At 31.7% G+C, this 17,097-nt stretch overlaps 1 protein-coding gene across 1 annotated transcript; it reads right to left on the minus strand.

Moving 5' to 3' along the window:
- Nucleotides 1-8,226: 8,226 nt before the first annotated feature.
- On the minus strand, nucleotides 8,227-9,799 carry LOC123207436 (transcription factor MYB1-like). Its single transcript, XM_044624835.1, has 3 exons — nucleotides 9,489-9,799; nucleotides 9,274-9,403; nucleotides 8,227-9,194 (listed from the first exon to the last, which is right to left on the minus strand). The coding sequence occupies exons 1-3, from the start codon at nucleotides 9,616-9,618 to the stop codon at nucleotides 8,606-8,608; spliced, it is 849 nt and encodes a 282-aa protein (XP_044480770.1). The 5' UTR covers nucleotides 9,619-9,799; the 3' UTR covers nucleotides 8,227-8,605.
- Between the last annotated feature and the right edge of the window lie 7,298 nt (nucleotides 9,800-17,097).

Raw genomic sequence — 17,097 nt, forward strand, 5'->3', positions numbered from 1 at the left:
GCAATGTCGTATGGATTATGGAAAATGGGTCAATGTTGTGTGATATTTGGCCTAAGTTCAAAGTCAATACTATGTCATCTTTGGCTCACAAACCCTGTGAAAGCATGAGGGCTATAGCTAGATACCTCAACTTTGTAATTTTTTGTTGCTAACCACCATGACTTTGAGGTTCAACATTGGTTTTGTGGGTAGTCTCAAAATTTTTGCAAGTTTGTTGTGTGAAAAAAAAAATTATAGATGGAATTGGAATCTATCAATAAGGTAATACTCAACCCAACAACATTGGTTTGGACTGACATGGTTTGTAACATGGAAACTTTGGCCAACACATAGAGAGAAATTTCCAAAGTTTAATGTCTGTCTTTAGTGTAGATAAATGTCAAATCTATTTTAGGGTTGTCTTAGGCTATTACATCATCTTGCTCAAGCTTGATGAAGAACTTTTTACTGTTGTTTAGAATAGTGAAGTGTTCGTTGCAATGGAAGCAAAGACCTTGGTGGTGCTATTCTTGTAACTCAACCAAGGTAAATTGTCAAACAATAAAGGCCAATGTATTCAATGGTGGGTTTGTGATGTTCATTGAACTATTAAAGCTACCTTGATTTAGGTCAGTAATAGTCTTGCACATGGCTTAGGTTATTCTTCCTACATGTTGACTTGTTTCCTTACTTGATCGATTGTCAAACATCCTTGCCAAACCAGTAACTTCCATAAGGTTGGGTGGATGTTGGGCTTCCATATCAACCAGCAAAAGCCGTGTCAATTAAAGGAAACACTCACTTCTCAAGTATTAGATAGAGTCTCCGTTTTGGCAAACAAATGATCAAACTGTGTCTAATACTCTTACAAAGTCCTTGTTTGTTTTAATTTACACAGGTAAGTTGAAGCATTCTCATAGACCAAAAAGGGTGTCCATGATATAGATTAAATAACTTTTTAAAACCAAATTAAAAAAATGGTTTGAGAAAATTCCTAACCAAACCAAACCATTTTTGGTTTCAAACCAAACCAAATTGAAAAAAATATGGTTTGGTTTGGTTTGGATTATTGTTTGAACTAATTAAAAATAATTTTTTTCTTATAATACCTTTAGACAAATCCTACATTGGTAAAATATAAGAGAGATACTAGGTCTATTTGTATTCTATCTGTGTATCCCACATCAGTTAAGTGTGAAAAGATTTGATTGGTTAAATAGTCTGTGAACTCTTTAAACTCTTATAATGCATTTTGAGTTGTAAAGTCTAAAAACAAAACCATAATAGATTGTATGTCTAAAATAAATGATATCTTAACATAGACTGAGTTACTAGACCAAGAATGTTACATTTCCAAATATTTTTTATTTAACAAAAAATATTGAATTATATTTATTTAGAAAATGAAATAAACATATAGAATGAACATAAAATAGGCCAAACGACTATTTCCTACCCAAGGTATGTTGTAATCTCAAGTTTCCACTCTTTAACTATGAAAACACAAAATACAAAATACCTACCTATGAGTAATTAAAATTAACGGTGGTAAGAGTAGAATCGTTATTTTCTCTATAATATTAAAAATAAACTAAAATAGAATCTACTTTTGCCTCCCTAAACTTTAAAAACTAAAATTTTCTCTTAGCCTAAGTTTTAAAAAATCACAGTTTCACCCTAGGGTTTCATTTTAAAATCTCTGGTGACATCTCTGGCTCCATTGCCGATGACCTCTCCCTCCCGAAGCATCCTCTCCTTCTGGCGATCTCTTTCCTCCAATTTGGACACCCGATTGGCGTCGGAGAAGCCATGAAAGACGATCATCTTCCCAGACGAAGACGAGACGACGAAGACGAGATCGATCGATCTCATCTTCATCATCTGGGAAGACGATTTCTCTTTCCAAACGACGTCTCTCTGCACTGGATAGGTTGGGGTGAAGTTGAGAGGGGTCGTCGGTAGAAGAGAAACCATCAGGAGGGAGAGACGGCCGGCGATGGCGTCGGAGAAAGTGAAAGGATTTGGAAACTAAACCTTAGAGGGGGGGAATGCAATCTTTTCAAACTAAGCTTAGGAAAAAAATGTTAATTTTTAAACTTTTAGGGGGGAAAATGAGATTAAATTTTCTAAAGTTAGGGTTTTGTTAAATTTAACCGCTCATAGGTGGGTGTTTGATGTTTCTATAGTTAAAGGGTGAAAATTTGAGATTGCAGCATACCTTGGGTGGGAAATAGTCGTTTGGCCCATAAAATATATAAACAATAAACATGTAGATAAAAAAATGACAAGATAAATATAAAAAATAAGTGATATAACTCCTAATTTGTTGCATTATATTCAATTTTTTAAGGGTGTAACATCATTTTTGAAACTACTGAAACACATACTAAAATTTTAAAAATTTTAAAAGCACCCTCAAACTTTTTTCAAACTTCCAAAAACCCTTAAAAATCATTAACACCTCTAAAATTTTCAAAAATTACAAAAAACCTCCAAATATATGATTATGCGTCTTTGACACCCCTATTTATATTTGTACTTATATTTTTTTCTATTTTTAATTTAAATTAATATAAATTAAGGATACAAAAAATTATTTAATAAAATTTTAGGAACAAAATGTTATTTAGCTTGAGGCATTTTTGTTTATTCAACCATTTTATAATTAAAAAATTACAAATTTTTTAATAAATTTAACATATGAGTGAGGAAATGATTTTTTTTTCCAAATTTAAAAGGTAGGAAATAGTCATTTAGCCCATATATATTTAAAAAAAATATATGGTTTATGGTTTGATTTAATTTAGAAACCATCCAAATCGTAACCCAAATTATAAATCGTTTTCCTAAAATTTATCAGCTCAAATCAAACTATTTTATAAATTAAACCAAGTCAAATTGTAAAGTTGAGTAATTTGCTCTGGTTATCCAATTTGAAGCGATTATGCAAACTAAATAGAAATTTCATATCTTTTTGAGGAGTTTTTCTTTCTGACTCCTATCATGTTAAGTTTATGTTAGTATGATGGAATCATTGGAACCACAACTGAATGTTGCCTTCCATATGTTAAGACACTATTCAAATTTCATCTTCTGATATAGTGTCCTAAAATGTTAAAAAATGGTTCACTAAGGTGATTTGAATAGTGGAATCCTCTAAGTTGTCAAACTTTGAAAGAAAATTTTCACTACTCCCACTTGTTGCCATTTTTTTTTTTACACTTCTCCTAGTAGATTAAAGCCTAGTGGTCGAGTCCTTTCCCCTATTTGTTTCATTACATGTACTAGCTCTATGCTCAAACTCAACAAATTACTACTCCAGTCAATGTAAGAATTCCACAAGTCATCCTTGTTTGAACTATAAAATGATTTGTGGAAAAATGTATTATATATTGAAAAAATGATACAAAGAGTATAGTGCTATTTATACTAGTTTGCAAATGAAGATAAAGATATGTATAGCTAAAGATAATAATAAGAAAGAGATGAGAGTTTAAGAGAAAAGAGATAAAAGATAGAGAGAAAATTAATCCTTTAACACTTCCCCTTCAAGTCCTTGCATAGGGTCGACGTCACATCTTGTCTTGAAGAAAGGCAAAACGAGTTGAAGGCAAGGACTTGGTATAAATATCTGCTAGTTAATCATGTGTAGAGATGAATTAAACTCGCAGACAACCATTGGAAATTTGTTCGCACACAAAGTGGTAATCAACTTCAATATGCTTTATGCGTGCATAAAAGATAGGATTACAAGTAAGAAAAATAGCTTCTAAATTGTCACACTAAAAAGTAGGAACTTGATTATATGCAGTACCAAGTTCTTTGAGGAGAGTTTTTATCCAAAGCAATCTAGTTGTTGCATTTGTAATCGCTTTATATTTACTCTCTATAGAGGATCTTGCCTTTGTTGGTTGCTTTTTGGACATTTAGAAGATAAAAGACTTACTAAGATAAATACCATAACCATTGGTGGATCTTCAACCATCAAGGCAACTAGCCCAATCATTATCACTAAAACAATGCAAATGAAGTAAAGGGTCCTAAAAAAAAAATGCCATAGGATGATGTCCCTTTCAAGTATCGTAAGCCTTTTCATAGCCTTCCAATGAACATTAGTTGGGTTATGCATGAATTAACAAAGTTTGTTTATTGAAAAGGCAGTATCAGGTTGAGTCATGTTAAGTTATTACAAAACACCTATGACTTGCCTATACTTATCACCATTGGAAAATGACATATCAGATTCTTTAGGCAATGATGGTATAGTAGTCATAGGAGTTGCACATACTTTCACATTAGATAAACTCGTTCATTGAAGAAATCACAAACATAATTATGTTGACTTAAAATCAATCCACTAGATAGATATGTGACTTTAATTCTAAGGAAAAAATGTACAGAGCCTACGCCATGAACAGGAAACACTCTTTCCATATCATAATCATTTTATCAATAAAAGTACACAAGGAACTTATAATAATGAGATCATCAACATAACAAAGAACAAAATTTTTTTTAATGCCATCATAAAAAATAAATAAGGATATGTCTGATTTTGATGGAACAAAACCAACCCCTATGAGATAGGAACTCAATCCTTGAAACCAAGTATGAGGGGCTTGCTAAAGACCATAAATGGAGCATTGCAATTTGCAAACAAAGGTTAGGTGATTCTTGTCTTTGAAACCTTAAGGTTACTCTATATAGACTTCATATGTAAGAAAACCATACAAGAAGGCATTAGATATGTCAAGTTGATGCATAGCCCATTCATGCTTTGATCATAGGGTTGAAAGTCTCACTATAATCAACTTCCTATTGTTGAGAGTATCCTTTGGCAACCGAGTGTGCTTTGTAGCAATTAATTGATCCATCCACATTTTTATTAATTCTAAATACCTATTTATTACCTACCACAGTTTTATTTTTTGGTCTTGGAATGAAAACCCAAATTTGATTAGATATAAGAGCACATATTTCTTCATTCATAACACACTTTCATTCTTTATAAGGTTTTGCTTAAGAATATGTCAATGGTTCTGCTTAAGAATATGTCAATGGTTCTTGAGTTAAGAAATTAGGTTTTGAAAAAATTATGGAAGCAATGTTTGCACTGTGCTTTCTCTAAGTTTCATGAGGTGTGTACGTTTAGGTGGAGGAATCAATAGTTCATGTGGAGAGGTAACAATTATAGGAGACTTAAATTTAGATAGGTTAACTACTAGATTGATGCCAATTTGTGATGAGGATAGAATTTGATGAACAGGAACAACTAAGGCTTTATCAAGTTATGTTGATAAGGGTGGAAAAGGATTATAGATTGAGTAAGATGAGGAAGTATTGGAGTTAGGTGATAAAAGCAGAGTAAGACTTTTAGAATTATGATATGATGGTAAAGTCATACTTGAAATGGTATTAGAGTGCAATAGACTGGTAATGGATAAAGTTAGCCATGGATTGGTGTCCAAATCCCCTTGAACGTTTATCTGCATCGGATTTGTCTCAACAAAAGGAAAAAGTTGCTAATCAAATTTAACATACTTTGCTATATAAAGTCAACCAGTAGAGATATCTAAACAAAAATGACCATTGTGTGAGAAAGAGAGTCTTAAGTTAAGACATAATTTACTCCTATAGTCAAACTTATGTTTATTATATGGTCTAAGAAAATGATATATAACACAATCAAAAATCTTAAAATTTTCACATTTCAAATTTTCTTTGAGCAAAATTTTAAAAGGACACTTATTTTTTAGTATAGGAGTAGGTAAACAATTAATTAAAGACATACTTATAGTAAAAGCATAAGACCAATGTTTCAAAGGAATATTAGCATGACCGATGCTTGTTAAACTAGTGTCAACTACACATATTATTTTATGTTCAACAACACCATTTTGTTCATGAGTATATGGACAAGATAATGATGAATAATCCCATTTTTATTAAAATATGAGTTTAACTTTTGATATTCACCCCCAAAATCAGATTAAAAATTTTTAATTTTCAAATTAAATTGACGTAAAACCACGGCTTCAAAGTTAAGAAAAATATTTGGAACTTTGCTTTTATTTTTCAAAAAATAAATCCAAGAATATCTTGTAAAATCATCATCCAATAACACAAAGTATTTGAATCCTAAAATAGACTATTTAGGTGTTGGACCCCAAACATCTGAATTGACTAACTCAAATGGCACCTTACTTTTATGAAAAACAAAGGGCAAATTTAATTTAGACATTTTCCCTAAATGATAGGAAGAACAAAAACTAAACTTGGACAAAGTACTAGACAAGTTATTATTATTGATAATGCTCGAGATAGTTTGTTGATGAGGATGGCCAAATCGTGCATGCCAAGTTTAGAAGGGAATTCTTTCACCAACTATAGCTTGTTTCAAAAAAGGTGGAAGCACATACAAGCCATTTTTACTCGGTCCTTGCAACAACATTTCCTTGGTCACTTGGTCCTTTATTAAAAAATGAGAAGACCAAAATTCAAAATAACAAAAATTGTTATTAGTAAATTTTTGGACTGAGAGTAAAGACTTTTTTATTTTTGGAACTAATAACACATCCTTCAAAACAAAATTCTTATTTAAATTAGAATAGACAATTTTACCTAGATGTAAGATTTGTAATCCTAATTGAACAGTCCAATAGTAGTTTATAGATGAGCTTAAGTTATCAATAAAGATAAACCTAATACATTTAAAGGTTATGATCTAAGTGGACAGCACAAGTGTGAGTCTTAAGGTTTATTAGACCTTGATATGGGGTCAATTAATCTACTATAAATTTGCTAAGTCTCTGCTCCAAAACCTAATGCAGAATAAATACAGTATAACTTACCTATTCAAAGCTGTTATTCAGGAAGGTTTCTAGAGTAAAAGACCAAGTTACATCGAGAGGTGATCTTGACAGATAATTTCACGTGATTTCAATAGGTTTTTCAATTTCAAATTGCATAAAGATCCGGGTATTTCTAAAACCCTAAAGTTTAATTCAGTATTTTATAATCTATGCGTAGATCTTGAGATTATAATTGAATAATTTATTTTATTATGTTCTATAAAATAAATCTAATATGATTGATTACTTAAACTCATCTATAAACTGTTATTGAACTATTTAATTATCCGGTTTTATTAAATCAAAATCATAATTAATATTAGCCCATATCAGAAAATTTCTAACATTGTAATCCTTGTCCATTACCAACCTGAATTGGTCCTCTTCATAGTATTCCTTTGTCATACTAAAATTTGCCATATTGGGTGTGAGATGATGGGTAGCACCTATGTCCAGATGGCATGTGAGAATACATAGGTTATGGCATTGGAGAAGAATATAGACCTGTGGCATAGATGAATAATTTTCTCACGCTATATTTCATTAGGAATTTGTAACTTGCTTGAGTATACCTCCTCCTACACCTGTCCACAATGTGATTTTGGTATCCACATTTTGACCCAAATGCATTTGTTAATGCAGTCAATAATTTGTATAAGCTGTCAAAACCTATTATGTATGGAAAACTTCCTCAATTAGGGAAGAAGACAACTATGATAAGAGAAGTTGATCTCTTTGGAACTAGCTAGTATACGTTGGATTAACAACTTGATCTTGTAACTCAGTGTTTGAAGGAAGTGTTTGTGGTGGGGCAATTTTGGTACCATCAATGAAACCTGTAAGGTTTTGACATGAATTGTGTTTTCCACAAAAATAATTTATGGGGTTGAGTTTTATGGAGAAAGCATGGCTAGTAGATATGGTATCGATAAAGTTGTGGTGGGATTGTTTGGTGCAATCAACATAGGTTTATTACTTGTAAAAGAAGAGGTTGAATTTGATATGAAGAGCCAAAGTTAAAAAAAATAAAAAAAGACAAACAAGATCAATTTATCGCTCTGATGTCATGTTTGAATTACAAAATGATTTGTGAATGAATAATACAAAGAGTATAGCTGTTAAGATAAAAATACATACAGATAAAGACAATAATAATAAAGAGATGAGAAATTGAGAGATAGGAGATAAGAGATAAGAGATAGAAAACAGATAAGAGAGAGAGGGAAAATTAATCCTTTAACAATCAGTTGGTGCTGCCTATCTCTGATACGAAACTAATGTGATCTCCTTCCCTGGATCCTCGTCTCAGGCCTCATCCTTCCATGTAAGCTCCTTGCTTATGAGCTATTTTGAAAAAATGGAAATAACTCATTGATGCAATACACAATATAACAAGTACAGGGACATATGATCTGCATTTATTCACTTGCTGAAGCCTTTAAATAGGCGTACAATCGTAACACATGAATGACGAAGCAGCGTAAGCGACGGCCCACCTAAGCAGTGGTGTCCTGAGTACAATGGAACAAAACAAATAACAAAACTAAAAAGGAGACACCACAGGCACGACCAAGATGGAGGCACAACTGGCATTTGATCGATGAGATTGAGACTGAGATTCATGCATGTATATAATTAATCTAGACTCAGACAAATTATGATGACGATGAGTCTTCACGGAATAACACTAATATTACTATGACACGAGACTTGGCCAAATAATGATGCCAAGAATATAAAATAATAAACTAGAACAATAAATATTCCTCAAAAGATTAGTAAAATGAACCCAGAGATCCAAAATCTGATTCCTTCTTAGCTTCAAAACAATCGCTGTCATCGTTCCCAATCTCTACCATTTTCTCATTTACTAGAAATGCCTCACCTGCTACTTTGGCCTCGCTTTCATTCTTAATCATTGTTCCTTCTGTTACATTATCCATAGTACCAATATCATCAAAATCACTAATCATGTTGAATCTGGAAACAAGAATTTCTGAAAGGTTTATATCCCCCCAATCAAAATCTATCATATAATCGGAGGAATTTTCTTCTTTGGATAGGAATGAAAATGAGCCTTCATTAGACTCAGATTCTGCAGCCATGGATGAGGCCTCAACTGCATTACGATTTTCAGTTTTATCTTGTTGCTGTAAAGTCACCAAATTACGGCTGCATCGCCCCTCCTTGGACCGGATATCACCCGAGCAAGGGGCCTCGTTAACTGTTGTGACCACAGATTTCGTCTCAATTTTTGAATGGTTTTGTTGTTTTGGCTGTGCCCTCTTTGACAATCTGGTGTTCCAGTAATTTTTAATTTCATTGTCTGTTCGCCCTGGAAGTCTCCCTGCTATAAGAGACCATCTGCATACACAAATTAAGTAAACCCTCCAACTTATACTAATCGCTGTGTACGAAAACGTGGAAAATAGACATAAATAACCTGTTGCCTAAAAGTCTGTGGAGTCTGACGATGAGATCTTCTTCATCTTCAGTTAAATTACCTCTTTTGATATCAGGCCTCAAATAATTCAGCCACCGAAGCCTGCAACTCCTCCCACATCTCTTAAGACCTGCATGAGAAAACCAATCAGCCTTTAATCATTCATCTTAAAAGAAACCAGCCCGCCTGCCTACTTAATGAATTGTCTCTCTGACCAGCCTCTTTGGAAATGTTTCTCCAGTTGCCTTCACCATGAGCCTTAATGTATTCAGTGAGCATTTTGTCTTCAGTGGCTGTCCAAGCTTTTCTATTTAGTCCTTTAGAGCTGCAAGGACTCCTTCTCATTGCAACTCTCACTTTGTATTCGCTCCCTCTTTATAAAGTTTGTAATTGTTTCTCATCTTCTCCACTTTAGATGCCTAACAATTCTTATAGACGCCTTCATTTATTCCCTTTTAAATTAATTAATGTTATTTACATATGGGTTGGCTACCTGCACCAATAAAAAAGCATAAATATAAAACCAGCATGCTGGATTTTTATTTTAACGTATAAAATGCAATTATTCCCGAACGTGATTCAAGTGCATGTGGATTGAAAAGGACCTACTTCGGTAACTGACTACTGAAAATTGAAGTGTGTGAACCAAAAACGGGTCTTACCTTATGTATATGTGGTTGTAATTATTCTATCTTTGGATAATATTATTTATCTAATTTAATATGATAGTATATGAACGAATGATATGAATTTTTATTTTTTTTTTAAAATAATCTAATCACATATCATCATATTAAACGATATAGATAAGCTTTTTCCTTTTTTGTATTGATAGTTATATATATATTTGTCTACCATTCAAGTCATTGTTTTTTCATTTTCAACCGCTAAACTAACGTTCCCGGTGGGCTACGAAAGTTGGTTGTGCGACTGCGACCTCACACTCCCTATAGTTGAAAAGAAGGGGACAAATGTTTCAATAATCGTTCCACTTGTGCATGTCGATATCAAAATCAATTCAATTGTGGCGTCGATCTAGTTATCACTGAAGCAGCAAAGCCAATCTATTAGTTCAGCCTCCTACGCTGAGTTTTCCAAGCTTTGAATAATTTAAAAAAAAAACACTTGATAACAAAACCTCCAAGTAAAATTCCTACAACTAAATCTTATAGCTCCCATGGGTAGCTTAGTGGCATGGGGGGAGAAATCAAGTCAAAGGATATGACTTTGAAACTAGTCCATTGGCCCTAGAGCTGTAAACTAGACTCAATGTTTTCTTTTATTTAGTGCAGTCAGTTTAATGGTATGACTTATATAAGTATTCTTCATTAAAATATTACAAAATTTTATAATTTTTCAAGGATTAATGTATTTGATAAATTATTATATTTATTAAATAAGTATTCTTCAGTTTAAATAAGTATTTATTAAATTTAATTAATGAATCATTAAATTTGAAAGTCCTCTTTAGTAAGTTTGTAAAGCAAATTACTCTTTAGTCTTGCCTGCGAAGTTGCCAGTAAGATTTTTTGTCACCAACTATTTTACGTTCGAAAGCAAAATCTGCGAGACGAAGAGAGTGGTATGAGCTACAATTATAAAATGGACAACTTGTATTTTTATTAAATATTTCAAAATCAAATATTTCCCAGACAACTTACTATTGACTATTGACCTTATGCATAAGCGCGCAGTTAGCTGTACCAGCTTACAAACGTACCAGTTTACTCTTGTCTCTGACAAAAAAATTAATAAGTTTCAGCAAAAACATTTAATAATATAAATGTTGGTAGGCAGATCTCTGAACTCTTCTGTTTCAGAGTATGGCATTTTATATATGGATAAGCTTTGCTTTTATTCTATATAAGAAATTCCTTACCTACTGTTGCTCTGACACATGCAAGCCATAAATATGCATCACTCAAAAATGTAAAATGGAAATTGATAAGCATTTGTAGTAATGTCTCTGGGTTTATCAGGGTGAAGATCTCTTCTGCCATTCTTATTTAATTATAACCCCATCATATATTTTTGCCTTCTCCATTGGCAGTGGACAACTTGCAGGCTGGCCTTGTCAATTGTATGTTAATTGCATCACTGTATGCTGTTCCTAAACCCACCATTTATTTGTTAATTTTTCATACATTAAATCTGATTTCAAAAATTAAATTTATGAATAAAAATTTTAAATTTATATAACAACATACCTTAATTATATCTAATGAATACTAATTTGAGTACTAATAATAATATATAATTATTTGATTGAGTTTATCTTTATTTTAAAATTATCAATTATATGATATCACATTATTAGTTGTGTCCAAATTTGTTTTCATTATAAGTTCCTGTTTTATTTTGAAATTATATATATATGTTTATACAAACCTTCATAAATTTAAAAAAGGAAAAATGCTAGGATTTGGGGAGGGGATGTCCATCTCAAACCATGAAGAGCTATGGTCTTGCACCTTCAAATATGTTTTGATACCAACTTATAATACTCCTCTCTAAATGTATTGTTCTCTAGAGAAAAGTCACTTAAATTGGTTATTAAAACATGCATTCACTTGAAATTGAACAACTCACACGTAAAAATGATAATGACCAAAATAGCCTTCATTAAATAAATATGCAAAAATAGTCAAACAATGTCAAATAACAATAAAACTATCATCCACAACATGAAACATAACTCTCTCAAATTGAGAAAGCGTTGTTACATCACATAAGTTTCTAAAGGTCCAAATACATAAAATATAACATATAATTGATGATCCGACCCCGTACACAACTCACACTAGCTAGACATGGTAAGGGGTCCGAGCTAGCCCAAGGCCTAGTTAGGGCCCTTACTTTGGCACGACTCTTAGAAGGCATAGCCTGCTATTATAGCGGGCCAAAAAAATTAAAAATTAAAAAAAGAAAATGGGTTGTTTTGTACCCACTGTTGGAAGCCAACAATTACTAGTCTGGCCAACGGTCGTTTGTCTCAATATCAAACTCTTTCAATCAATTTTTAATTTTGTTTAACAACTTAATTTCCATTTGTTTTACTTTTTTTATCATTATTTTTCATTTAATAGAAAATTACAAAATGAATTCAAGCTCACATGAGTTCAATCCATTTGAATAATTTGAAAGTGATGAAATTCAATATGTTGTCAATGATGCATTTGGAGCACCAACATGTGAAAGTATGACACCATTGGTAAAGAAAAAAAGAAAACATAAATCAACAATGTGGGAGCACTTCGATCAAATCAAAGAGGTGATCAAAAGCAAATTAATTCAATAAGTACTATGTAAACACTAAGGTTCCTATTTAACATGTGTCAGTTTGGGAGACACTGATCATCTTTGTCGTCATATTTATGAATATTGTAAACAAATTTCACACCACTTGAAAGAGTAACAACAAATTGCTTTCACCAAATCACGATCGATTAGTGACTCCCTTACAACAAGTAATCCAAGTGGTTGAAAAATGACAAACTTCACCTATAATTAAAAGAAAATGTGCAATTTTATGGCCTAGTATATTGTTGCTTCTAGCCAACCTTTTATATGTATTGAAAATAAAATTTTAGAATAGATAATGCAACACAACGTTCAACCAACATTTAAAGAAATTACTAGGTCCATACTTAAGTTTAATATCCTTAGAAATTATGAACCGATGAAATTAAAAATTATAATAGAATTATCTAATTTTAATGATGTTATTTTTATTACTTCTTATTTATAGACTGCTTCTAATCAGGACCTAACATATCTTTGCGCAACTGTTGATTACATTAATTTTGATTGATAATTATGTAAAAAAATTATTACAGTTAGGTCACTACAATATCCTCGTTATGGTGTTACTATTTATCAAATATTAAAAAATATTTTTAAAGAATATAAAATTAATAACTCTATTCTTACAATTATATTAGGTAATGCCAAAAATAATTATAGAGTAGTTGAATTAATAATAAATTATCTAAGTTTATCATTTGCTGGAAGATTATCTCATTTTAGGTGTGTATATCATGTCATGAATTTAATAGTTCAAGATGGCTTAAGTTTAGCTAAAAATCAAATAGGAAGAATTAGACATATCATTGCTTATATTTCGTCAGTCTCATGATGCATACAAATATGTCATCAAATTTGTAAACAAACGAGATTAAAAAAATTGAAAACTAATGTTAAAACTAGGTGGAATTCAATAAATCTCATGTTAAAAACATGTAAAAGGTATGAAATAGTAATAACTCAATTTTCAATACACAACCAAAAGATTTCGGGAACTCAATTTTCTTGAGCGAGTATGATTAGGACATTGCTAATGCTCTAATGATCATGTTAGAGCTAATGAAAACGACCACTGATTAATGCTTCAGTGTATATTATCCCACCACCTATTTAATTTCATATTCTATGATAAAAATTAGTGATATTTTTAAAAAATATAGGCAACATAATGTATTTCAAGTTATTGCAAAACAAATTATCATAAGTACAAAATTTATTAAAAATTATAAGTAAAAACTTGTTAAAACGTTTATCTTATAAATATAAGATTTCAAGAATTGTTACCTGAAAAGTATAATATTTATGAAAATAAATATGATAGGGCATTACAAACTCCCAAACCAAAGTATGTTTAGGTGGTTCATTCAGATTTAAGTCGCGTTTATGGTCTATCTTGTGTAAAGATAAGCAATCGGTACATTAAAGTTCAAATTATAGTAAGTTTTATAATTATATTAATATTAATAACTATCCAAAAATAATGAATAAAAAAGACGACGCATTCAATATTCTAGCATGGTGGAAAGAAAATCAAGTCATTTATCTTGTGCTTTATGTCAAGGCACACAGAATATTAACACCTCCGATGTTTACTAGAGTATCAAACTTAGCTTTTAGTGTTGATGAATGCATGTTGAATGACAGATGGTCCAACATACACCTTTATATAGTTGAGACAATAATGTGTATGAAAGATTGTGTGATTGTTGAATTCAAATCGCAAAATCGGATAGCTGAAGATATATTTAAAGATTTTAAGAATTTAGATGTTGAAGATGAATAAAAATTATATCAATAAGAATTATAACTTATATGTTATATAAATGAATTGATTTGTATCATGTTTGATTTTTTTCTAATCATGTAACCACAATATTTTTCAACCATAAGTAAGAGATTATCAATAAAGTTTTTAAGGTACTATCATTGGTTCTATTAATTTGAAAGTGAATATAAATTAGTAATATTTAATTATTTAATTAAAAAACATTTCATTATTAAATTATCAGGTTAGCCCTCTAAAAGCCCATAAGCCTTGGCCAGGCATGACACGACCGCTTGACCCATAAGGCATGCGCTGTAGCAATCCTTGGCCCAACATAGCCTACCAACTCAATGGGCCGAGTTGAGGTCAATATAACATGACACCTTTAACATCAGCTGATCTCTTAACATTGTAGTTGTTACAATCACTGCAAAAATATATAAGTAAAAATGTGAGTGATAATCATTTGTTAAGTAGGAGCATATCTTATACATTTTCATAATTATTATTTTGCACTTTGACTCAATTCACCGTAGCTTGATCATCGAGAGTACTCTATATACTCCAACTATTGATTACATAAACGTTTTCATACTTAATTGTAACTTAAGACCTACTTTAGACCCCTAAACTTGCCTTAAAAACTAAGTTGATATAGAGATTATACACCTTGGCTACGTAAGCATGTTTACTATATAATCCATTCCTTACACCAACTATTGGATTGCATCTATGACTCAAGCCTACTACGACTTACCACACCTTACCGCAGGTAATCAAATCCTACTATGAACCACAATGCCCTATTACAAGCAGTGTTGTACTACAACTGGTGTATAAATTATCTCACAAGTACCCCTTTATAACGATCCTAATGCCTCATACTAGTGAACTCGTCACATGGTAGACTAACTAGGGTATTGTCATGGTATGCATGCATGCAATCTCGAGCTACCTAACTATGAGCTTGAAACAACTTTCACCTTAGTCTAATACCGTATCCTTTCATAAATTAAACTTTCGAGGCAATGTTTTATGGCTATAGAGTTCATTATGTAACCTAAGTTCTCAAGATTCATAAACTTCACTTCTTCCTTAAAATTTTTAACATTTTGTTTCTACTATGTATGATTGTATACTATCAAGTGTACAGTCATGCATTAGCCTTGAATGCATGGCTTATGTTTATTCTATAGATATCCAGACGCACATGCTCAAGTGTATGCCATACATCCTCCTTTATGTACGATTGCTCTTCTCTTTTACAATGGTACACGAAGCCTTAAGGTAATTGGTAATTCAGTCTAAGTATAGATGTGTGTCTTGATGCACGAGCATACTCCCCTTCCTAATTAAAGTAATAAGCGTGCAAAATCTCTTTACATCCATTTAACATTTAACAGAAAATATTATAAGCCACGTACGACATACACGATCACGTGCACAGGTGTACATGACATACGAAAATGTAATTTCCAAGCATGTCACAATCATGACTATTCTAAGTACAATCGAACATGGCATCTGAAAAACCTATTCTATGATGTTTTAAGGTCTAATTTTAATTCTAGAACACTCCATCAATTCAACGTCTATCCTAGCATTTTTCTAGTTCCCTATATGCATAAAATTAAGTCTCAAACATGTGGATCACTATTCAACACATAACCAATCCTTATAATACAAGGTTTATGCACCAATTCATTCTTTACTCATCCAATAGTCAACCATCTGCTCAATAATTCCAAACACATATCCATAAGCAATTTGAAAATCAAGAATCACGTATTTATATCTAACCTTCGATTATTCCAATCGTTTTTTTTAAGTAATAATATTTGTGATTACCAACAGTTGAACCTGGGTCTCAGTTATCTCCAATCATGATTAAAACACATTTAAAACATATAATTACATACATAACCCTAAACATGCAATCTATAATCATCATCAAACATTCCGATCAAAATCCTATTAAACTATATGCAATAATGTCACAAAATCATGCTAAAGAAATCCAAAAAAGTTCCTATTTACTTGGTCTCCAAAGTCCCTTCTCTCTCTTCACTTTTCTCCTTTTTCCCATCTCTGGAAAAACAATTCATCAAACTTCCTCCCTCAATAACAATTTATCTCTCTTTAAACGAATGGGGAATGCACACTGATTGTATGAGATAAATCTTTAAATCGTGCAATATTGTATCACATTTAAAGGCAAATTCCATAATTGCATGCATGAACATACATCCTCATATTAGATCATGTGTTTCATTTGAAATTTGTATACGTGACTCTTATCTAATCTGTTGACATGAAAAGCTATATGCAGGGACATGCTCAAATGTACAACCGTACATAAACTAAAATTAAATATTTCTTATTTAATTTGAATCTAATCATAAGTTGCAGTCAACCCAAGTCAAGCCTATATGAGAAAAAACTATTTTATCCTAGAATATACTTATAGGTGTTACATTACTTATCCTTGATCTTCTCCAACAACATGAATTGACCTCTAGTCTTGCCAAAGCACCAATCACTAACCTAATATGCTCCTTAAAAATCTCTTACAACAACTTTTCATGAGCTAAAATATGTGATAAGGTGATTTTTCTGCTCAAGGCATCTAGTCTTTGCTTAGGTGGTATCTAATCTCACAATTGTAATCTTTCACTAGGTCCAACCAACCATCATTACTTCAATTGTAACTCTTTATAGGTGAAAAAACATTTTAAATTCTTATGATTTATGTAAAT

The sequence above is a fragment of the Mangifera indica genome, unplaced genomic scaffold, assembly GCF_011075055.1.
Source record: "Mangifera indica cultivar Alphonso unplaced genomic scaffold, CATAS_Mindica_2.1 Un_0077, whole genome shotgun sequence".
NCBI classification, from domain to species: domain Eukaryota; kingdom Viridiplantae; phylum Streptophyta; class Magnoliopsida; order Sapindales; family Anacardiaceae; genus Mangifera; species Mangifera indica.

Excerpts from the sequence above, each read along its gene's own strand:
- LOC123207436 (XM_044624835.1), bottom strand. The coding sequence starts at position 9,618 with ATGAGAAGGAGTCCTTGCAGCTCTAAAGGACTAAATAGAAAAGCTTGG. Across the intron at positions 9,404-9,488 it reads AAACATTTCCAAAGAGGCTG|GTCTTAAGAGATGTGGGAGG; the intron begins GTCAGAGAGACA and ends TTTCTCATGCAG. Across the intron at positions 9,195-9,273 it reads CACAGACTTTTAGGCAACAG|ATGGTCTCTTATAGCAGGGA; the intron begins GTTATTTATGTC and ends TTGTGTATGCAG.